This window comes from Cinclus cinclus, chromosome Z, assembly GCF_963662255.1.
Source record: "Cinclus cinclus chromosome Z, bCinCin1.1, whole genome shotgun sequence".
Classification (NCBI taxonomy): Eukaryota; Metazoa; Chordata; class Aves; order Passeriformes; family Cinclidae; genus Cinclus; species Cinclus cinclus.
The window spans coordinates 57645732-57670681 of NC_085084.1; the positions used below are offsets into that span (position 1 = coordinate 57645732).

Consider the following 24950-nt stretch of genomic DNA (forward strand, 5'->3'; position numbering starts at 1 on the left):
TGTGCTACTGTGTAGTAGCCATCAGTTTGAGTCATGGCAGAAATGATTAAGAGCAGACTGTGGCCTTTAAAGAAAGTCCAGAACACTTCTCAGTTTGATTCAGCTCAGATTCCTCTACCTAGACTGAAGAATCTGAGGAATGCTGGGTTCCAGCTGTAACTCTCTCCTGCTAGTGAAACTGCACAGCCAGCACTGCCGTCTGTGTGCATATTGATGGTCTCCTTACTTCTGGCATGGGTAGTGGTAGGAATGGTGGAAGGGCTTGCAGTGGATTGCAGCTGCAGGGTTTGGTAGGACTGGGGCCATGGTGCTGTTCTGGCAGCCTCCTTGGGTTCTCTCTTCCTGTCTTCTTCATAGAGAGTTGTCCCTCAGCTGAGGGCTCTTTTACCTGGTGCTTTCTCTGATGTTTTTCTGTCCTGCCTGGTCTTTAGTTTATGTACCTCAACACATGTTTTACACGTGCATAATCTATTAATTTCCCTGTAGAATATTGCTGTTCGTGTTTTGAGAAGTTTGTAGAATTCTTGTGCTGGTCCCCTTTTTGGTCCTCACCTGAGGATTCCTGCTACTTTCTGGAGGTTACACAGTGATGTGAGCTCTGTGCCTCATCGTAGGCTCATGATGGATAAATACTAACCTGCTTTGTATATTTTAGGAAGTCTTGGTTATGGACACAAGTGCAAGTCCATTGGAAAAGGCAGCAACAGCAATGCAGTAGTCACCAGCAATCCCATGACAGTTCAGCAGCTGGGACCTCCTTCACCTTCAGAAAATCAGCTTTCAACAGCATGCAGCCAGATCAGCCCTAGCTCACAAAGGTCTATGGATGCTTCCAGCCCGAGTGCTTCCCCATCCACTCAAAGGTCCTCAACTACCTTTTCGTATTCAGTACTTTAAGAGGAGGTTTTTCTGTAATTAAATGGTGACATTTCTGATTATTAAAATCAGAAAATCATTCTCTGTTGTGCCATGAGGAATTGCATTCCATGCAATTTAATTCAGATAATACTGTTACAATCATACTGTTTGGATCATTCAAATAATGGGTGAAATTTGGTCACACAAAATCTGTGTATGATAGGACTTTTTTTTATTAGAGAAAGGCTGTTTTATAGTCACAAACTGGATTTTTGTACTAGGTATAGGAAGTATTATGGAGGATGAAAGCAGAAATAGTTCACATGTTACATCTACATAGTGCTAAGTGTGCCATGTTAGTGCCTTTCAAATAACACCAAGGACAGACAAAAAAATCCGTAAATGTTCTGCACATGTTCCTCTCTCCTTATCAAATGCTTTTGCTTCCAAATGGTTGGTTTAAATAATTAATCAGATCAATTGTCCTTGAAAACTTGTTAGTTTTTCTAGTTCTGTTGAGTAGGTAAAGAAAACTATGACCACTTCCTGTAAATGTTGCCTTTTTATATCACTACCCCACAGGTAAGTATTTACTAATTAATTTTAAATGCTTAAATAAGTTTTTAGATTATGACTTTGATTTTTGTGAAGGAACATGAAGTAGAGCAAAACAGATATTTGAGAACCATCCTATAAGTACATTAGGCACATCCCTAGATCTTAAACATACAGTGAGAAAATATTTTAGGGTATTATTTTGGAATCTACATTCCCCATTGCCTCCTGAGTTGAAATGTAGTTTCTTATTTACAAAAGTCCACTAGAGTTTTTACTCTCAAAGCAGTTTACATTTACTCTGTTGCTTTATTACAAGCCAAGGGATGTTCCTGAAATAGTTAAAATTGGTGCCGTGCAAATGGAATGAAACCTTGCTTTACTTCTAAGATAATTTTTAACATTTCTGTCACTTTAGTTGTGAAGAATGACTCCCTGGGAAAATTTGCAAAATTAATTATGTTTCCTATGTATACATGTCAGATAGCATCAGATTGTGGTGTATAGACCATGGGCGATAAAACCTTCCCCTTTTTTTGAGTTTCTGCAAAACCTTTTTGGAGTATTCAGTTGTATTGCATGAAACCAGATGTAATACTGCCATTCACTTTGACACAACTCAGGACAGCACCTAGGAAAGAGCAAAGGCTTCTTGCTAGTAAATAGAAAACCATGAAAAGAGAGAAAAATGCAGTTTTCACTCTTCCATGTTTATGTTTAAGATTCTGGATTATACTCTGACTTTGTGGCCTCTGTACACAGAGGGAGAATACAATGTAATTGCAAATAATCTTTTGTAAATGTTAATGAAAGATCTGGTCCGAACTCATGTTGGTTTAGTTTACAATAAACAGATGCACCAATTAATACCATCTGAGAATCTGGCACACTGATAGATCTGGTCCCTCATTTTCATATTAAGTGTATTTATTTTCCCCCATTAGAAAACTACTAGTCACAATGTAGGCTAAATTTAAAATAAATTTCATTTTTTGGGAGCAGGAATTTTTAATTTTTTATCATTTAGATGCTAAAGTGCTGCAGCTTCTTTAGAATAATTGGCTCTTACTTATTGTGTACTTGAAATTCTGGGCCAGCTTTTTATTTTTGTCCAACTATGAGACTTTTTAAAAAAAACAGTTTTCCTTCAGATTCACTGATGGATATGCCCCTTTGTGTTAGACATCAGTAGCTTTTTTTATGACACTGGTCCTGCTATGCATCTGTTTAAAATTCTTGTCAGTACAAAAATAGACCTTTTATTGATGCATGATTTGTTTTTCTTTATTAATAAAAGAGAAAATGAAAATTTAACGAAAAACTAGCAAAACACCCCTACCCTCTCCTTATACTTTCTAGGTGTAAATATATACATCATAGCATGTAGAAATCAAACTTTACTGACATGTGGAAATCTGTGGATCTGTACTTGGGGTCACAACATACTAGCATGATTTAATTGCCCCATAATGACCTGTGCTTTAACAAAGCCCGTTGACAACAACCTAAATCAACTTTTTCCCAAACAGTCGTCCCGTTAGATCTAAATGGTACACACAACTGACCTGATAGAGCAGTCTCTTTTTTCTAGTTTCTCTCAATGCAAATTTTAGTCAGCCTGCTAAGTGTGCATTTTCTCTGTGGTCTGTTTTGCAAGTGCCATTTAAACCCTGATGGAGTAACATAAGGTCCATGACCGTACCCTGATGCTGAATCAAACAGGATGTTTCTTACTCTGATACATCAGGCCCACCATGCATTATAAAGCAAGTGTCTTGCACAAAGGGGCATTTAACCATCTCTCCCACTGGTCACCACAGCAAGGCTTGATGTTCTTTCCAGCTACATTTTCCCTGTTTGTGAGCTGTCCTACAGACACAGCACCTGCAAGCTACTTTCTCTCTCTCTCAGGCGGTGCCAAGCTTTCCCTCCTGTGTCCTTGATCCATCGCTGAAATTCCATGCTTCTTCAAAACTGTATTGTGAAAATAATAAAGCTAAGAACTGATCCTCAAAACATAAGATGTAGAGGCTTCTGTGAGCTTGTCAGGTTTATCTAGATACACAGCCAGTTCTTCCTATTGTAAGAGCTCCTCTTATAAAAATAGAAATTTATATACTGATAGCACCATGAGCTGGCAGGAAATCCAAGTCTGCCTGGGTGTGAACTGGAAAAAAAGAAACAAATCCAGTTAACCTTTAGCCAGCATTTCAGCCCTGAATCAGGGCCCTTGATGTCCCTTTTATTTCCTTTTTATCCCTTTCTGTAGAAGCAATACTTTTAAGAGCCTATATGTTGAGGGTTTTTAAGCTATCCAAAGAATATTTGCAGCATAAAGAAGTTTCATAATATCTTTGTGAAAAGTGACTGGTTACAGTGAGATTACACTTTGGTGAAAAATTTTGATTGCTGACTTGGAGGCAAATACATCTTCAAATCAAATCTAAGAAATCTCTTTAACCAGTACTCCTACACTACTCATTTATTTTGTTTGTTTTGTCAAGTTAGGTATTATCTATATTTATAAACTGGATATATAAAGCTTCTGTAGGGAAGTATTTGTAGTATTTGTATGCATTACAAGTGACAAAGTCATTCAGGTTGAATATTTATTCTCTGTGGATTAGTTTTCTTTCTGTTTTTTTCAAGCAAAAATAATAGATGACTTAAATCAGTATGAGTTTCATAAAATATGGGAACATAATGGTTTGCCTTTGGAAGCCCAAACCTATTTACACCACAATTGATGAAAAGACATGCAGTAATTTCTGCAGGGGTGGATCAAGAATGTTTGTAGCGACTTTCTTTCAAAATCTTCAAGTTTTAATGTTGGTTTCCTACATGACCTTTCTACGTGTATATTGCCTTTGTGTAACTGCAGGTACAGTGAATGAGTGTACTAAACTTGAGTACCTAATATTAGTGAGAACTTTTTTCACATGTAGCCTTTTCTTAATTTTAAGTGTGTATGTGAAGGTAAAAGATCTACTTCTGAACTGTCTAACTGCTTACTTTATCATGCCTTTATTTCAGGTCACTCTTGTCATGTGAGTCTCTGGCCTCTACGACGTTAAGCTTGTCAGAAAGTCACCCCCCTTTGAGTGTTGAACAAGAGTGGTCACATAGGTACAGGACACTTTCTTCTGTTCCACCTGACCACGGTTTACAAAATGGTAGTGAGCTGGGGGACTTAATAAATTTTTTACCTGAAACATCTATGTCTAGTAACTCATTACCATCCTACTTATATGGCATGGAAAGTAAGAATTCCCTTTACTCTAGTCCTTGCCAGTCCTCAGTCTGGTCTCAATCAGCCCGCTCCAAAAAGAGAACACTGTCTCTATCTCCTCTGTCTGACGGCATTGGGATCGAGTTCAATACAATCATTCGTACATCCCCAACTTCTCTGGTGGCCTACATCAACAGCTCCAGGACATCACCAGCAAACATCTCCCCACAGCCTGAGGTCTATGGGCATTTTTTGGGAGTGAGAGGAAGCTGTATACCCCAAAACTGTTCTGTTCCAACTGCCCAGAAAGGCTTCCACATGGCAAATGGCGATATCCCTTTTCCAGGGTACATTGAGAATGGGACGGGTGAGTACCATCGGACACAGCAGCTGGAGCAAGCCAGCTTGCAGATGGTTGCCACAAATAACATGGTGATCCAGCAGGGTGTGCTGCCTGTGGACAGCCAGGCGATAGATATCCTGAAAAATGAACATCTGGATGACTTCTCAGGCCCTCTTGTTGACATGCCTCTGTCACCCCTGGTGCTGCCACCAGCTCCTCCACAGGGGCCGCCCCCGCCGTACCACGCTCACCAGCACAGCCTCCCCAGCCGCCTCCACCCTCTGCAGCTGCCACCTCCTGCCCTGGGGACCCTGCTGGAGGAAGATGGTGGGCCGGACGATTTCAGTGGGAAGCACAGCTGTTGCTGGGTTGACTGCGGGAAGCTGTATGACCATCGAGAGGAGCTTGTGCGGCACATTGAGAAGATCCACATAGACCAGAGGAAGGGAGAGGACTTCACCTGCTTCTGGGCTGGGTGCCCTCGGAGGTTCAAACCATTTAATGCCCGCTACAAACTGCTGATTCACATGAGAGTCCACTCAGGAGAGAAGCCGAACAAATGCACGGTAAGTCTGAGTTCTGTCTTTCTTACCGACTAAAGGCTCTCTATTACTTATGGAAAATACGGCGAAGTTGTAATTCTGCCTTTGTTTCTCCCATTTAATGGTGTACTTTTTGAACTAGACAGTGAGAATGAAAGACTGTTCCATCTTCCCACTTAAATAGAAAGGTGTTCTTTAGTTTGATACATACCAACTGCTAGGATTAGACAAAATGTTGTATTTTCTACATTTATAAACTTTTACTGTAGAGTGCAAAAAGTGACATGGTAAACCTTCATAAGGTAACACTGAAGCACAGTCAGTACTTAAGTATTTGCATGAGGGGTACATGCAGGAAAAGTGCTGCAGAATAAATGTCACAATTTATCCTGACATATTCCTGCATCAGGTTATACCTTTTTGACTTGGGGAATTTTCAAGACCTTGCATAATGTTCCCACAGGAAACTGAGAAGGGTTGGGCATTTTTTAAGGCAGTTGTTTGTACTACTACTAAAAAAAACCCTAACCCACATACCTCTTTCCATTAATACATTAAGAATAAATCCCATAATTATTTTTCTGTTCACAGATTATAGCAGTGAGCATTCAACCCCTGAAGTAATGTTTTTCTTGGTGTTTTTCTTAAGGTCACTGCAAGTCAGTCTAATACACAGGTCATCACATGGGTTAATAATCTGGCTGTAATCAGTTTCTATTTGGTCTCCTCTTCACCGTCTATAATCTCTGTAATTCAGATTCTTGAATTGCCTTACATATGGTCTGTATTTCAGATAACAATCCCTGTATGACAAGGATAACTCCTTACTAAGTGCTTATTTAGTGTCATCAGACAGCAACCTCACCAGTGCAGTTTTGGAGTCCCCATCATAAATGATGATGAGTATATAATTTCTAAGAATAACCATTGATTTAAAAAATATGTTTTCATGCGGTGAAATTTAAATTGGTGCTTGGAGTCTATATCAGTGTATGCCTTGTTGAATAATATTTTTATCATGATGTAGATGTTTGCTTGTACAGTTAAGAGAAGAAATTGATTTCTTTTACTGTTGTTTTGTTTCAAAAGGCCAGCGTCCTGCAGGATAGAGTGAATATCTTTCCAGATTTCTCTCCTGAATTTAAAGAACATGGTAGAAATTATATCATGACACTAAAAAGGCTTTTTATTATTTCCTTTTGTTGCACCAGAGCCTCTGCTCTCTGAATATTTTTTTAAAATTCCATAATCTTTTTCTGCTCTTCGGGTATACTGGGTTAGGGTTTGCCATTAATTTCAGTTCTTACTTAAGGATTTCTCATCACCTTTATAGGAAGAGAGAGGAAAAAAATTGTGAGTTAAGAAATTTCTTTTTCAGGGGAATATCACGTAATAAAATGTATCTCCATACATCAGTGGATGAGTAAGGACACACAACAGGATGAAGAGGGCAGTAATGATGAAGGAGCACTGAAAAAGAGTAAATCCAACTATGCAAGGTCTCCATAATAGAAGAATTTTGATGAAGGATCTTGTAATTCTGGGGAAAACCTTTTGTTGGTAACACTCTAAGCTCCCTGCCCTCCCTGTTCAGAAAGGTTGCTTACAATGACCTCTTGATTATAAAGCCTCCTTGAGGAGTCTTAGTTTTGAAGATCATTCACTGATGATAAATAATGTGTAAGTGATAAGGTATTTCATATGATAAAGTTTCTGAAATTACTAAGCCAGAACTAGAGTGCACACCAAGTCTTGCTGTGACGCCAAAAAATAGGAGGTGTCTATATCAGCTTCTGAACGACTGATTCCTTTTTAAACATTAGAGTGTGGTTAATTTTACTGAACTGAAGCAAGCATTGCTGGATAGCAACAAGAAGTTCATATATCAGAAACAGTACCCACATACTTACCTTTCTTTCTTTCTTTCATGTTGAGAATTGTAATGAAATGTGGAAATACTGAGGGTGATATGATAATCCTCATAAAGTGAGTGTAAATCTGGAACATAGGTCCCCTTTCTTGGGATAAGCAAGCAGAAATGGCATTTTTTAGCATGGTTTGAATTAAATAACTTGCTGGTTTATTCCTTTGTCATTTCACAAATAGTGTGAATTTGGAAAAATGTATTTGCCTTTCTAATGTCCAGCAGCTATAGTTTCTTGATGTGTTTAGAAAATTTACTTCAGTCAAACATCATACCTTTCTCACCAAGCAGTGAAATTTGCAATCATATCCATGACACGTAAGGTTTTAAACAAAGATTTTAAGTGAGGTATTTAAGAGAACATCTTGGGCAAGATTATAATGAAGAATGGTTTCCCAATTAACAACAAATTATGCAAAAGAAATCTGAAAATTTTCATGAAACCTCTACAAGTCTGTGATTTCAAGTGCAAAATCAAAACAATCCATTTTTAATCTGTATTTGTCCATCCAGGGTCTTTTTATAATTTATTTTCTGGTTCTAGGTGTAGCATGCCTGTTTCTCTGAAATGATTATAAATTAATAGTCTCTATCGCCACTGCAGTTTGCAGTGTAATAAGAGGAAGTCCAGAAGACCAAGCAGGAAAAGGGAAGGAAGGTGAGGGTTACTTCTTAGTTGCATTATTGTAAAAGCAGTAGAGATAATGTGAAATCAGATACACAACTTCATAAACTGAACTTTGTAACATAATTTTATTCTTCTCTATTATTGTTTTGTGATGATGAAATCATGTAGTTCAGAAGAGACTTGGAGAAGAGCTAGCATTTCCATACTAGATGTGCTTATCATTAAAACCAGAATGATGCTTATGGTTAAAATCAGAGTCAAGGGGCCTCAACATTTGTTTTGCCACATCTGAGTTAATATCTATTTATCTATGTAACAAAAAGTTAGGGCAAAAACTGAAGCAGCAAGCGATATTCTACTCTTTAGTTCCTGCTCATTCTGTGAAAATCAGGATAATCAGATCCAAACTTAAAGAATTTGTTTGGAATAACAATTCTTTAAATAGTTGTTAAAATGCACGGGTTCCCTTACTGTTCATTGAACACCTTTCATGTTCTGTTCTAACTTACATCACCTGGGAAACATTCTTATTTTCAGTGACCTGGTTTGGTGACTAAAAAACAATATTCATGACATGGTAATGCATACTTAGTGTCTGCTCCTACACTTCTTCATATAAAGTAGGTAGAGCAGTTTCTAATGTGTTGCATTTATCTTTTAATCTGTGCATTAGTTTGTACCATGTAAGAATAAGACAAATAAAAAAAAAGGTGAAAACAATCATAGTGAAACACAAATAGTAAGTAAAACAGTGGTTGAGATATAATCTCTCACAGCAGAGATTACCTCACAATTTACCTCACAATGGCATTTAAAGCTTCCACAGATTTTGTTTGGATTAGAAAAGGCTGAATTCAGTAGCTGCTGAAACCTCAGAGTAGCAATTGGCAAATGCTGACCTTTGTTCTCTTTGTCTCTACCTGTGAGCTTATTTTCTACTCAGGTTCCCTTCTTTTATAGTGAACATTTTTACTTTTAAAGTTACACTAAGAATGGTTCCCCTTTGGAAGCTCAATTAACTCTTGTTGGTCTCTATAAACTCTGGGCTATGCTTCAGTCCAATGCCTTTAGTACTGATAGTAATACAAGACCACATTTTTAGTGCAGATTTTTTGGCATGATATAAACCAATAAAAATTTCTAGTATTCCTGTCAGATTCGAGGCAACATTCATTTAACATCTGCTAAATAACTGAAATTATCCCACAACACATCAGTCTGCAAAGCATATAAAACAGAAGGTATGTGAAAAAAGAACATGAAACTTAGAACAGTTTTTTTTTTTTTTTTTTTTTTTTTTGAGACACAAGCAAGCTTCTTTGGGTGAGTATGAGTATTTGGATGGATGGGGGTGTGTGTTGTTTGAAGAATATGTCCTTGGAAAATGGTGTTCAAGTGGAATTTTTGATTAAAATCAGAAATGCATTCTGTAGAAATGATTGGGAATTTTTTTCTGTCTTTGGTCATTGTGTCTTCAAATGGTATCTTATATATTGCATGTGCAAATATTTTATTTACAGTACATGCCCTATTTCTTGTTAAGGCCATATCACATTCTATATTGCACTGAATATTGCATTATTGATCAAATGGAGAATTTAAACAGTTTTTAATTTGTTTTTCCTTATATGCTTGCAGAAGACTTTTCCACTATGCTAAAGTAGCATTTGAGCACTTTGTCTTAAAGAATGTCACAATAATGGTAATACAAGTGTTGAGTCAAGTTGCTGAAAATTAGAAAGAGCTGAATTTACATTTGCCCATTGCTGATTCTTTCATTAACTCAGTAAACGAACTGAAACAGAAATACCATAGAAAAAGCAGAGATGTATAATTAATTAGACTATATCATGGTATATGGACACAGAAAGTTGGGCTTTAGTTGTCAGTTATAAAGCTAAGCCTCACTAGTTCTCACAAGTTCGTGCAATGTTAGTAATCTTCTGGTCATGGTTATGATGTCTTAGTTGCTTAAAGAAAAAACTAATATTGAATTCTAGGTGTGCCTCCATAAGCAGCTCAAGCTCACATGATCACCTCAGACGGCATCTACTCCAAACTAATGAATTTTGCCTCTCAGCAATGGTACTAATGGCCTTTCAGTATTATCCTTTCAGTATGAAATATATACTGTGTTCATAGTTCAAAATGTAATGATAGTGCTTTTTCTTTGGCTGCTGAGGATGCACAACTTGCACTTGAGTTCAGTGAGGATAAGAGGGCCTCTGGTACCCAGGGTACTGATCCTCAATAGAAGAACGTCTCTTTAAGCAATCAAAATATGCAGAGCAAGATCCTTTCTATGTGTAGATGTAGAACTGATGATAGTGAAAAAGGATAGCCAGAGAGCCATATTTTAGGTTTTGGAAGAAAATTCTTGTGAAACACCTAATTTTATTATTTTTCTTCTAATTGATAATACGATTTTGATATTAAGAATTTGAATCAGCTTTTTTTTGCCTTTTGACTGAGATAATTGAAAAATTTGAAACAGAGTTTTCATGTAGTTTTGCAAACAGGCTTATTTTTAGTTTCATTGTAATCCAGAACATGAATGTGAAGTATCCCAAAATAAAAATGAACATTCCTAATTGCACAAATACCTACATTTGTGTGGAAAGGTTTCTAATTTATTACCTCTCTGTGTTTGTTAGGCACAAAAATATATTTTAATTATTTTTATTTACCTGTGGCATAATTTTAATGAAATATATTTTAGATGTTTTTCATTGCTATACCAAACTATAAATAAATGGTAAACTTAAAAAATTAAGAACTCTTAAATTTCATCTACTTCAAGTAAGGAATTCCTTACTTGAAGTAAGGAATCCTACAACATACTTTACATTTGCCAGAATTTTAGCTGCAAGAAATTTGGATGGTATTTTGGTGTTGGGTTTCTGGTTGGTTGTAGTTGGATTAGTGTTTTTGGGTTTTTGTTTGTTTGTTTTTTAAACTGGTTTTAAACCAGACAATTACATGAGTTCAAAGCTGAGAGGGTAGGGGGTAAAGTTATTGTTGATGGTTTGGAGCATGTTTGTGTGAAGGCTGGATTACTGTCCAAGTCAGGAAATCTTTTTAGATAATTTCTGCTCTTTCCTGCTAATTTTCTTTTGCCTTTCCAGCACCCCTGTTTGGTTGGTGATGGGACCTCTATCAGGAACTGGATCATTAAATTTTGAAACTTTCAATTTAGTGATAGAAAAGGCTAGCAATATCTGATGGAAAAACAGAAAATTCAAGTTGTGATACAGTTATAACAGAAACAGGCAGGGACCTTTCCCAGAAAAAAATGTTTTTCTGTTTTAAAGAAAGGAAGAGAGAAGTCGAGGGAACTAGTTAAAAGATTGTTCCATCCATTGCAATGTTACTCCTTCAGGAAGGAAATACAGTTTTACATAAAAATAAACACACTGTCGGCTTTATTCAGATGATTGACACTGATTTCCTCAGGATTAGGGATTTAATTAATGCTTCTGGCATTCTGTGGAAAACTTCTCAGACATCTAAGTCTTATGTTATATCTGTGAACTTAGGCTTTAATTACAAATGTTAAGCATTAAGCTGCATAGAACAATCATTGGATTATTTGTACTGAGTAGTTATGAAATGGAAAAATGCCAAATAGCTTTTTGCACTAAATGTGTTTAGTGCACTACATATACTTAATTACATGTTGAAAGCCAAATGTAGATGTTTGCTGAAGCATTTATACATCCTGAGGCAGTCTTTGACATTTTTTCTTTTTTCAGATTTAGTGTAAGATACTGTTACTGGCTAAATGCTTAAAGGACTCAAGGGAAGGGACTGGTTCTATTTTAAAGGGTAAGCTGTGAAGTTACTAAGGCTAAAGTCTTGTAGACTTCAGTGAGATTTGTCCAGGCAGAATCATGCACAATTCAGTGATTCCATTGACTTCTATCACACGTCTGGAATCACAGAGCCATTTAGGTTGGAAAAGGCCTTTAAGATCACAGAGTACAACTGTTTACCCAGCACCTGGGAGAAGACAACTACCCCCCTTTATTGCAGCTTCGTTTTGGAAGTTGTAGAGAGCAGTAAGGTCTCCTGAACCTCAAGCACAGTAATCCAAACACTGAGAAGACAAGAGTCATCTTGATTCACTCTGATCCCTGAAGCAATTCTGTCTTATGGCTATTATATTCCCAATTAGCTGGGGGAGCTTTTAGCAAATGCTAAAAGTTTGTTGCTTATACAGATACCTACCTGTTGGGTAGGTTTCCAGTGAACCTGGACTGGATAAGAACTAAGCACTGTTCAGAATGTGATTGTAGTGAACTCTTCCTGTAAGTGGTTGAAAGAGGCACCTTGAACAAGGATGTTACCAAATACAGCCAGTGCATTGGAGTGCTCTGTCACAGAAAAACAGCTGCTGTTCATGTTGGGTTTGAATAGCTGTTGAACAAATCTTTCTGAGCAGGGTGCATGGAAACAGGGTGGTCTTTTTAGAGTTAGTCACTGTGAAAGTTCAGTCTGTGTCTGTGTAGACTGCTGGACTAATTAAGAAAAGCAAATTCAGAAAGGAGCTAGTGAGGATGCTGTGACTGTTGTCTCTAGAACTGCGGTGGTCTGTTAAATGCATCAGGGTTTGCTAAATGTTTTTGTAACCACCTGCTGATTGCTTTCTGAAACCACTTCTATCCACTCAGAATGCTCACTGTTTCAATTTGGGTTTGATATTTTCTTACCATTGTTTTTATGGATATACAGCAATTTTATTCCATGGGTATTCAGCTCTTGAGAATTAATACTCATAATTACAAAGTTCAAGATCACAAGTGAATCATTTTAGAGAAATGTCACTGTGGTAAGAATTTTTTTTATGAGTTATTTCTTCATGAAATGTAATGTTACTCAGCTGTCCATGAAAGAATGTGCTTGATACAGAGTGGTTATAAATAATTTCCCACTATCTCTTTTTCTCATTTTGAATGCTTTTTATTGGTCATCAACTGGCACAAGCTCAAGATAAAATCACAGAATGCCATTATGAGTATTCTTGGTTACAATGCTATAAATACGTTAAAGTAAAATTAAATTCCTTTTGCTCTATACTATGTTCTTTACTGTTTAACTTTTGCAGAATTGCTTCCAAGGTCAATCAGATGTTAACATCAAGCAATGCCACTACTCTTCAAGGTCTGCTGTACTGTCAATGGATGTCTTTTCCTAATAACATTCAGGTTTCTGCTTTAAGAAGTTGCAGCTATGCAAACAAGCTTATCTGGGCCAACAATAAAAAATCATTTATTTTAATTAGGAGTTGTCACATAACAGAAAAAGACAAGGCTCCTATTGTTCTATGAAAAGCCTGCTTTGCCTGCTTGCAAAAATGCATGGATTTCTTTCCAATGGCTTTACATAATTGGTATGACAAAGTTTCAGTCCTGTGATCCTAAAGTTTCCAAGGGATTCAGATACACTTGTCCAACTTTGTTTTAGGTATTTGATGGTAATCTGTTACAGAAGTTGGTAAATGGCATGAACATGAGGTCTGCTTTGTTTGTTTAAAGGAGTAGGATAAGCCTAAACTGAATTAGAGAATATTTATGTTGAGACTGATGAAATTATTGAGACTGCGTTTTTAAAAATGAGCCACTGTTGAGAAAAAAGGTTGCTCAGCTCTGACTGTGTCACAAGGACTCTTGAGTTTTGAATGACTGGATAATTGTGGTCTGAATCCATTATGTAAATTGACAATGTGAGCTGCTAAGTTGTGGCGCTGATTTTATGTCTGCACCAGTGAAGCAGGTCCGGCATCACGTAAGTTGTCAAGGAGACATACAGATTGAGAAAATACTGTAGAAATCATTATAATTGATAGCCCTGTGGGCACAGTAACTGAAAATATGCAGTATCTTCCCAATTAAACTCAGACTGTTAAAGTTAGTTAAATGAATCTCTGTGAAGCCTGGGTTGGAGGACGTGGCATTTCAGTGAATCAGCAGAGAGTTTGGTTCCAAATTAAAAGCCAGCTGTCTAAAGGATTGTTGACCTGCTTTAATTGCAAGAAGGTTCTCAAAAGTCTGTCATGCAAATTTGTGAGAGATGACATTTTCTCTGAAGGCAGAGGTTTGCTAGTAATAGTTCTGATTGTTAGAGTAGCTGAAGGGCCACTGAATGCAACGCTAATCTCGAATAATGAGTCTGAATCATCAGGGATCTGGAAAAATGGTGATGGCCACTTTAGACACTCATCTCCCATCCTCCTTCAACTATCTACAGTGAAAAGCTTTTAGATAGTCTTCGTAAGGCTAAGAAGACATCAGAAATAAACTTATTATAGCAGGTTCTGTTTACTAGCTTCAGTTCTTATGCTTGTCATAATAGTAGCTGGGTACTTAATTTTTTTCATTAGGAAAGAGTAAATGGGTCACTGAATCTGTCAACATGGCTTTTGAAGCTGAATTAAGGTTAAAATGTTAACATTGTGCTATTTCATGTTGTATTTTGTTAGTGTGACAGACCCTCTGTTACCATTAGGCAAAAATGCAGTCTGGTCAGCAAGGAAGAGGTATACCTGGACACTCTTTGAACCTGAGGGAGATAGAAAAGGCCAAAGTGACCTGAATAAGGAGAGTTCTAGGTTGCTTATATGGAAGAGGACAGTGGTTATCCAGCCCTTGAAGACTTACATGGCTGTGGAGTCCTCATACAATTTTATGTCAAAGATATTAGGAGTATTTAAAGAAGAGCAAAAGATAGAAATGAACTGCTTTGGTAAGGATGAATAACTATGAGAACTTGTTGCAGTAAAAACCAGTCTTTATAGTGGATTACTAGTAGGTTATCCATCTCTCAGGCCTTAACTTGAGATAATGCTTTTTTCTTCAATAGAGTGTATGTGATATGACTGAGAAGCCTGAGGCCTTTAGTGGCTCAGACAATGCAAAACAAGCTTCCAACAGGGTGAGACAGCTGCATATTCCTTTCAGAGGTAATGGTGGAGTCATGTCTCAGGGATGTCTAGCATGTCTAGGGGTATAGGGATGTTGAACATTTCTGGAGCAGACTGCTGGCTGCAGAGCCTGGAAACATATGCTGTGATGTGTCCTCTTAGATAACCTGCTGCTTGTGGTATTTCTTGCTGCTGCTACTTGTTTCTCCAGAGGATGAGATGGAAGGAAATGGTTGAGTAGTTTAACTTCGACATGTCATCACAAGGAAGAGGAGAAAATGACAGCAAACCTGGATTTGAGGCATTCTTGGTTTTGCATGCTTAAAATTTTCATTTTTTTCCCTCAATTTTTAAACTTTATAGACAGGATTCAGTCACTTTTGTACTAGTTGTAAAGATTCTTCAGTCCTTGTGCAATTGTGGAGGAAGGAGGCCACAACACTAGTTCTGGATATGTGGTATTTTGATCTATTATAGCATGTATCCAGTAAGCTCAGAGTTTAGGCAGTCTTCTCACTTCTATCTCTTTGAGACCTATAGGTAGACAATGTTGCTGATCCTGGCAGTGATCCCTCAGTATACCGATGAGCCCTAAAAACAATAACATATTTTCTAAAATGGTGGAGGAAATCAAAACACAGGTATTTTGTTTTACCTCTAGAGTGACTCAAGGGAAGCTACAAGAGCTATTCCGTAGATGTTTTTGAATCTGACTCGTGGCTGTGTGTTTGGTAGATACGCCTTATGATGCTGTGTATTCCATCAGTTTTCATGTCTATTGAAAGGCTTTTAAAAACAAACAAGCAAGCAAACAAACAACCCTACTTTTAGGAGTCCCTTTGTGTGGAAAGAGAGGGCTGGATTAAATAGCTTGAACTCTTTAATTTTTGAATGATACTTGGGGTTCTTTTTGTTAATTTATACAATATTTTGGTTTGCTTGGCCAGAAGGCTTCCCAGAAACTGAAATGTGCAGTAACTTTCTGCTGAAGTTAAATGTGTAGACAAAATGCAATTTCTCTAAATGAAATGGGGGTCTAGTTTACTAACAGGTAGCTTTTTTTTTTTTAAAGTTGCTTAAAATATCTACAAAGAAAAATGTTTGGACTTGAGACCTAGAAAAATAATTTTTCATTCTATACATTCACAGTAGTTTAAATTTTTAAGGTCATTATCTCATAAAACATTATGCCCTCCTCCCCAGTCATCACTTCAGAAACAAATGCAGAAGAAGAAAATAATTTAAATGTGCCATTTAAAGTTGCACAGGAAGTTGGGAAGTATTCAGCCAGGGTAGAAAAGGCATATATATTTCAGGAAAGCTAAAATACTAAGTGGAACATATCTGTCCCTGTTAAGCAGCAGGCACATTTATTTATTAATTATTTATCTTCTTTTAGTATCTTTGTCTGTATCTGCCTGCAGGGTGAGATAAAATGCTCTATTCTGAGGTTCTGTTTTCTGACTGTCATACCAGACCTGCTAGCAATTTTTGGTCATTCAGACTTGTTGGTATGAAAATCTGAAGAACAATTTCTCAAGTTAGGAAAAGTATTATAGTTTTCTTCATTTACTGATAAAATTATGTGCAAGATTTTGTAGTGTGAGAAGATTAACTAATCTACAATTATGAGCATTAAGTTTCAAATGATTGTATTACCTGACCTTTGCATGTTGCTGGCCTCCTGCAAAGCCATGGTAAATCATAGTTTCTGAACACTTAGTCTGTTACAGCTCCTGAGTTCACACATGCATTTTATTTCCCTTTTGGAGTAGACTGTTTATATACATACAGTATACAATAATTAATAAGTAGTAACTTGTGAATTGTTAGTACCTTGTTGGCTTTCAAGTGTACCTATTAACTGTGTAAGAGAAGGAACTGTCAGAATTGAAAAACATCCTGTGTTGGTTTCAGTAAGCCTGGTCTCTAAAATACTCGTAGTTCACAGAATCACAGAACAGGTCAGGACAGAAGGAACCTCAGTGCGTCATCTGGTCCAACCTCCCAGGTCAGCCAAGGTCATCCCAGAACATATGGCACACAATTATGTCCAGACAGTCTTGAATATTCCCACTGAGGGAGACTCCACAACCTCTCTGGGCAATCTGTTCCAGTGTGCAGTCACACTCACAGTGAAGAATTTTGTCCTCGTTTTCAGGTGGAACTTCCTGTACATCAGTTTCTGCCCATTACTCCATCCTCTTGACACACTCCCTTCAAATATATAAACACATTAATGAGATCTATCGTCCACCTCTTCTCAAGGCTTAACAGACACAGCTACCCCAGTCTTTTCTTGTAAGAGATGCTCCAGACTCTTAAATTATCTTCATTCTCCTCCTCTGGACCTGCTCCAGGAGCTTCATGTCTCCCCTGTACTGGGGAGCCCAGAACTGGACACAGCATTTCAGATGTGGCCTTATCAGAGCTGAGTAGAGGGAAAGGATCCCCTCCCTCAGCCTGCTGACAATTCTCTTCCTAATGCCCTCCTATTGGCCTTCTTGGACACCAGGACACGCTGCTGGCTCATGGACAACTTACTGTCCACCAGGACATTCAGGTCCTTCCTTATAGAGCTACTTCCCAGCAGGTCAGTTCCCAGTCTCTATTGGTGTCCAGGGTTACTGTTCCCCAGGTGCAGGACCCTGCATTTGCCTTTGCTGACTTTCAGTTCTTCTCTGCTCATCTCTCCACCATGTTGAGATTCCTCTGAAGGGCTGCACAGCTCCCTGGGATATTGGCCACTTCTCCCAGCTTTACATAGTGAGTGAACTCACTGAGGATGCATCTCTCCCTTTATTGAAGGTATTGATAGAACTGGACAAGTTTTGAACCTTTGAGGACACCACTAGAGACAGGCCTCCAAATAGAAGCTGTGATACTCAGTATGACTTTTGAGATCTGCCGTCCCACCATTCTCAATTCATCTCACTGTCTACTCACCCAGTCCACACTTCCCAAGTTTGTCTTTGAGGATATTGTGAGATACAGTGTTGAAATACTTGCTAAAGTTGGCAATATCCACTGCTCTTCCCTCATCCATCCATATACTTGTTTCATTGTAGAGGCAATCAAGTTGGTCACATTTGTTGTGGAGATTGGAATGATGTTTGCTTTCTTCCAATCCTCAGGCACCTATCCTGATTTCTGTGACCTTTCAAAGATGGCCGTGAGCAGTGCCATGGTGTTGTCTGCTAGCTCTCTCAGCATTCATGGATGTATTCCATTAGGGCCCACAGACTTGTGGATATCCACTTTACCTAGGTGATCTCTAACCCAGTCATACTTGAACAGGAGAAAGTTTTCCTTGTAAAATTCCTTATCCTGATTTTGTGGGTCAGAGATTTGTAAGAGCTGGTCTTGTCAGTGAACATGGATGCAAAGAAAGGATGCATCATTTTTGACTCTTGTGTGTGACTAGTTGTTTATTTTGGTGAGAAAATTTTTGAAGCATATTATAACTGATAGAAAAAAAGTAATTGTTGAAAATTGGGAGTACTTTTTCCTAGTTAATTGTGGCCTGTAATCACTCAAATTTATACATTGATCCTTATGGTGCAAAAACCTGAACCTTACAATAAATCAAGGATTTGATCACATTTAAGAGCTTTGCAAATGTTGTGGGAAATTAGAGGGAAACAGCAAAGAACTTGATCATGTTCCTTACATCAAAGATACCCAGGGCATTTTCTTTTTTTGTATTTTCTATGGGGCAATGAGTACTTCACAGAGAAATACCCCTCCTACTGTGCTTGAAGCTAGCCTCTTAGGAAAACCATCATTATCACCTGGAACAACTTGCTATATTCAGGAGGTCAGGTGGATTTTATCATACCATTGTTTAATTATTTTACTTAAGTGGCTGAGATGTGTCCTGATAAGCATGCAGGTGTATGGTAGGTTGTCCATTCATCTATGTCCCAGGGTACCCATCCCAGGAAATTTGAAGTTTTTCCTCACTTTTCCTCACTCAGGCTTTCCCTGAGTCCAGAGTTAGTTGCAAATTGCATTATGTAAAGAAGCTGTTTAAAACATGTTTTGATAAGTTTTGCTTCACATCATATATATAAACAGACATTTTGATTTTTGAGAACTGCATTTTTCTGAAAGACAAGTTTTTGTTTGTTATAAATAGCTTTTTCCATAAAATATGTCTTATATAAAACATGCTGGCTCCCTTTGCTGCCTGTTAGAACAGCAAATGAAGTATCTCAGTCTTGGCTATTTGACAAATGTATGATCTTCATAGTTTGTGGCAATAAAAATGTTATAGCATTACTGTGGATGCCCTTTGTTTTAAGTGGTGATGTATCAGAATACCCACCTGTTAGGGAGGATCACAAGTTCCTTTCTCATCTGTTATGAGGAATTATACCATATCATGTGTGCATGGTGGAACATTAATTAGAGGTATATTACAAAGTAACACAAATTTGGACCACTACAAATAGCTAAGTTACAAGACTAATCCTTTTATAGATAACAGATTTATTTTGAGAAATTTGGGCGATTCAGAAATATTTGAACAGAAATCTATCAGAAGTATCACCATACCCTGTAAGAATAGCTAAAGCTGACTGCTATAGCTGTCAGCAAGGGTCTTTTCTGGCTAACCGTGCATCGGATTTTCAACTGGTAGTGGGAATTGTATGCTTAAAATTAAGCCAAAGTAACAAAACTGCATTGTTATCCTGTCATTTGGCTTTTCCTAATAAAAATGGCTGTTACTACCTAACATAATTAGGTTTTTATACCAATTCTCTTAATTTTATAAAGGTATTAGGCATAAATTTTTCCCTTAATTGAACACCTGTCATCAACAATATATATAATAGCACTCTGAAACATGGATGCTTTTAGCATTTCTGTAAAAACCCTTAAATGCTTTTAAAATGCCCTTTTAAGTTAGTTACGAGTAGAATAAAATACCTCTATGTTTTAAGGGCTGATAACCTCTCAAAGAGAGGCGAAAGCTGATTTCTCACTTCAAGCAGGAGACCATTAACAGGAATGACAGCAAAATGCATAAGTGAATTTTCCTCACTGCAGTGTAGAACAGTAACTACAAAACTTGGCTGGCTCTGGAGTGGTATTGATTGCTGACTTTTTAAAAAGGCATGCCTGCATTGTGTTTTGTCTGTTGAAAGAAGCACTATTAAAGGCCTTAGTTTTCAGTCAGTTAATCTCCTAGAATAATTTGTTTGCTGGATTCTGTTGCCAGATGTGCTATCCAGGTACAAGCCACTTTTTCTGGTGGCTAAGGAGACTTAGCTAATAAAGCAGTTTATTATGTTTCTTTTCTGTAAAGTACATTGATCTTGCTCATGGAAAATGTTAGTACTTTCTCCTTTGTTTGAACTGTACCTCTATTTTTTTCAGGAATTGTTGTCTGTGACTTATATCTCATTAGGATTATGCCAAGGTCACTGAATGGCATGTCAGCTTAATTACAGCTGCTTTCAAGCTGAACAGTTCTGACTCACAAATAGGAATTCACAGTCAGGTAAATGAACAATATGAAATCTCCAAGCTGTATGCCACACAGTGCATAGCTTCTTGCAGTAAGGTATTGAGTGAAGACTGTATACCTTGGCTCCAGTGAACAGCAGCTAAATTAAAAAATTCTTTGACTTGAAATGTGACTGAGCACCCCAAGGGTGGGATGCAAGTTGAATATTTTAACTGTCTTACTTTAAACAGGTTAAAAATGAGCAGTTTGTTCTCCTCATGTTATTCCAGTTGGAAAATTTTTTAGCACCAGTGGTGTGAGACATCTGGTACCCTAAAGGAAAGGCATCTGTTAGCAAGAGTGACTTGTCCATTGCAGTGAACTACTAAATATTGCTCTTCACAGGGAAGAAAAATAAGGTCCATGCATCAGATTAAAAGTCCAGTTCTTAAGTGGCATAAGGAGAGATTTCCACATGTTGAAAACCACCTTTTTTTATAATTATATATAATAATGTCAGGGTATGTGTCATTTTAATGTGTTTTTGCACCAAAATCTTACATCTTTCTGCAGCTGAAAGATGCATAAGAATTTTGTTTTCAATGAGATGCAGCTCCCATTTTAAGTGATCTCTATTTCTTTTTGTGCTCTATGTTTTACCAAACTGACATCCACGTATCTTGTAAATCAGACTGCCATATGCTTCTAAATACAGAGGAAAGCAGAATACAGCAAGAAACAGAATCTTCTCTCATGCATTCCTAAGTAGATACATCAAGAACATATCACTGTGTTTATAGTCAGTGTTTATTCAGATTAGATAGGATTAACTCAGGTGTTTTCGAGTACAGGTGTAACAAGAGAAAAGTGCATTTTCCAGTTAAAAACTAAAATAGTAGTGTACGTTTCATGTCTGAGAAATTTCTGTAGACGATAGGTGTGGTCAGTTCTAATGGCCAGACCCAGGCAATGATCAAGGGCAGAGCTGTGTGCCCCTATCAGGTAAATTATAGTCCAATAAAAGAGGCCAAGAAACACACTTTTTTTAAAAAAAATAACTTATCAAGAGCATCTGGCATCCATTGGCTCAAAGCAGCAGTCAGTGGAGCCTGGGCTAGAAATTCAGATTAGGACTAGATTGGAAACCTAAGCAGTCCATGAGCCAATGGTTAAAAAGCAGTAGCTAGAACAGAGCACTAAAGACTAAAGATTTTTATCTGATACAGAATAGTGGTGCAGGATTTAGGACTGAGCAGTGTGTGAGGATCTATGCTGTATCCTGGTGCTTCCAGGCTATTCTGCCAGCTTCACGGTCTTGCCTTTCATGTCCTGGTATACTGATTTATGGAAGCACAGAAGTGGCCAGGTGCATCTTGGTTATTTTATTTAGGCTGAACTGTTTCTAAATCAATTATTCCTAATCAAAGAATAATTGACATATGGCATTGTGTAGCAGGTTGCCTGTCTGGGACAGATGATGTCCTGAGAGGGAAAAGAACTTCCTGAGAGGCTCTTCAAAGTGTAGCTTCCACCTTGGCCTCAGTTATTCAGGATGCCTGAGAATCATGCTTTGCTGCAGTGGTTTGCAGTCTCTTAAGTGACTAGTTAGGGGAGAACACCCACAGGTCATGCTCCTGTGCAATGTAGAGAGTATGTGTACTGTAAGTACAATTAGTGAACATAATAAAATTACTAGACCATTTTAATGGAGGGAGAAGGATAAGATGGGTAGGCTAATGGGTTTTTTAACATTTATTTTGTTTAATTCATTCTCAGTAATTAAACTCGTAGGCTGACTATAGAATGGAAATGAAGGATCACGAAATAGAAGTAAAGTGTTTTAATTCAAAATGTGTATGGCTGTTGACTCAGACATTTAAAACACAGAAGTTTTTCTAGGTAGTTTCAGAGATGTATTTTGAGCTTCTCCTATGAAACCAGCAACAAAGTGAACCACTAACACGTGAATCACTACAGTCTCTTTTGTCAAGATACTATGGCTTGATTTAATTTTCTATGGAATTACCTTGATAGATGAAAAGCTTCACAATTACTTCAATACAAATTAAGTAGCTAAATTCCTAGTTAGCACATCAGATATGAATGGTTATTACTGAGTGTATTTTGCTGTGGTTGAAAGGGCAATTGACAACAGCAATGCTTACATGTAGAATGATGATGGTTGACACTAATCAGCTTGTGTAGTTCGCAGTGACCTGATGCTTCCTGGGACAGTGATCAAAGTTCTGTCAATCTTTCTAATGCAAAGAGTTACTCATTATACTCCCCAGCAAATTCTTTGAAGATTTGGAATTTCTGTAATAGAACTGAAGCATGTAGAGCAACCACCCAGTCAGAGGCGGTAAGCTGTCATTCCTTCATGATGGTTTTTAGGAGAATAGTCACTAGTGTTCCATAGAGATATGGGACATCTTTATTACTTTTATGTTATTGTAAAAGTTACACTACATTTACTTACATTATTGTAGTAGTCTAGATTTTTAAAATCTGTGTTCAAAACTTGGTATCTCAGGAATATCTTTCTGAGAACTCCACTATGCAAAGGTATGTAATAGGCAAGGAGAAGTAGCCAATATTCATTACTGTTTTCCTCCTTGGTGCTTATGACTCAGTGTTATGAAGTATTAAGACAGGAATGAACATTGCTTAAGACAAAAATCTTGAGTTGTCTGAAATATTGTCATTACACCATTCAGTTGGACATGTTTGGCTACATAATTTTCCATCTGCATAAATAGAATACTTTAGGACTCATTGTGCAAGTGATATAAAGAACAGGATATATAATTTTTGGAATCTATTCCAGATTTTTAAAGTGCTTAGATTGGCTAAACATCAGGCAGCACCAAATTATGACACTTTAGTGGAAGGTTCACTGTACACCTCACATCACTGCAAAACTTGGGTAGAAATAGTGAATTTTTAGCTTACACCACTTTCTCGTTATTCTTAGAATTTTATTTTCCAAGTGAATATGGTCTCTCCTAGGAGACAAAGAAGGAAAGTATCTTGAATAAAACTTTGAAGTTTTATTCATATGGATAAAGCAATTACTTTACAACTGCAGTACCTACAAGGTAGTTCAGCTCTGCTTCACAGATGCTTCTCGATTTCTGAAGGCAGCAGTGGAAAGAAAGCTTCAGAAAAGAGATCTGTGGTTCTCTGTAAAATCAGGGAATTATTGCAAGTGCAACTCCCTTGAATTACCTATAAACAATATAAGATTTGCACCCAGGACTCATAGTCTGTCTCTTTGATGCTGCTAAACTCTCTGGGAGAGGTTTTGTCCCCTAGGCTCTAACAAGAGTCTTATCTACAAAGACACTTATTTTGTGTACCTCACAACCAAAACAAGAACAAAGAAGATAAACTATCTTTAAGGTAAAAACTTGCTCACATGCTTGGAAGAGCTTGAAGACTATGTTAATAGTGCCATCTGGTGACATTTTATGTAGCTCTATGCTGTTTTTGAGACCATTCTGTATTTTTTTTTTGCCTCTGTATATGAGAACATTTTCAGACATTTTAATGAAATAATCTGGACTAGATCCTCGAACTGCTTTTCCTCTTTAGTTTAATGAACTGCTTTTGAGTCAGTTTTCTCATCTTGAAGACATTCTTTACACATGATGACAGGATGATGGGTCTGCAATGTTGTTTTGGCCAGGGATTCCCCACAGTAGGAGGGACCTTGGACAGTATCAATTGACAAGTGCTATTAAAATTAAAAAAAAACAAAAAACAACCAAACAAAAAAAGTTTCCTCTAGCTACTGGCTCTGGTATCCTATTCTTTAATTCTACTGATATCTGGTTTAGTGCTTGTTCTGGTTTAAGCCCAGCTGGAGATAAAAGTGCAGAGCTACTTGCTCAGTCCTCCCTCTCCTTCCCTCCACCCCAGTGGAATGGGAGGATAATTGAAGCAAAACTTGTGTGTTAAGATAAGAATAGTGTAATAATTGAAAATAAAATGAAGCACAGTGATAATGGGAAATGATAATAATGATAATAAAAGGGAGAAAACAAGAGATGCACACTGCAGTTGCTCATCCCCCACAGACTGCTGTCAGACCCCTCTTCCTGAACCCAGACCAGCCCCTTCCAGGTAATTCCCCCCAGTTTATATACTGGGCATGATGTTCTGAGGTGTGGAATATCCTTTTGGACAGTTCTGGTCACCTGTCCCAACTGTGGTTTCTCACAGTTTCTTTTGCTCACCTCCTCACTGGTGGAGAAAGAGACAAATTAAAAATATTCCTTGGCTTGGGATAAACACAACTTAGAAAAAACCCCAAACATCAGTGTGTGACCACCATTCTTATTCTCTATCCAAAATATAAGAGTGGAACAGCTTCTGAGAAGACTTCATCTCTAATCTACCTGATACAGTGTTGGGTCTGTTCTGTGAGGAGGAAGCCAAAGAACGGACACTATATTGTGGTGGGATACATCAGCAGAGATGCATATGTAATCAAAGATT

General features: G+C 37.6%; 1 protein-coding gene across 1 annotated transcript in view; it reads left to right on the forward strand.

The window, feature by feature from the left end:
- GLIS3 (GLIS family zinc finger 3) overlaps nucleotides 1-24950 on the forward strand; it is a 143612-nt gene that overhangs the window by 27424 nt on the left and 91238 nt on the right. Inside the window, exons 2-3 of the mRNA XM_062513254.1 lie at nucleotides 656-863; nucleotides 4447-5551. Coding sequence (XP_062369238.1) covers nucleotides 733-863; nucleotides 4447-5551 — 1236 coding nt within the window. The 5' untranslated portion in view covers nucleotides 656-732. The remainder of the gene's footprint in view (nucleotides 1-655; nucleotides 864-4446; nucleotides 5552-24950) is intronic.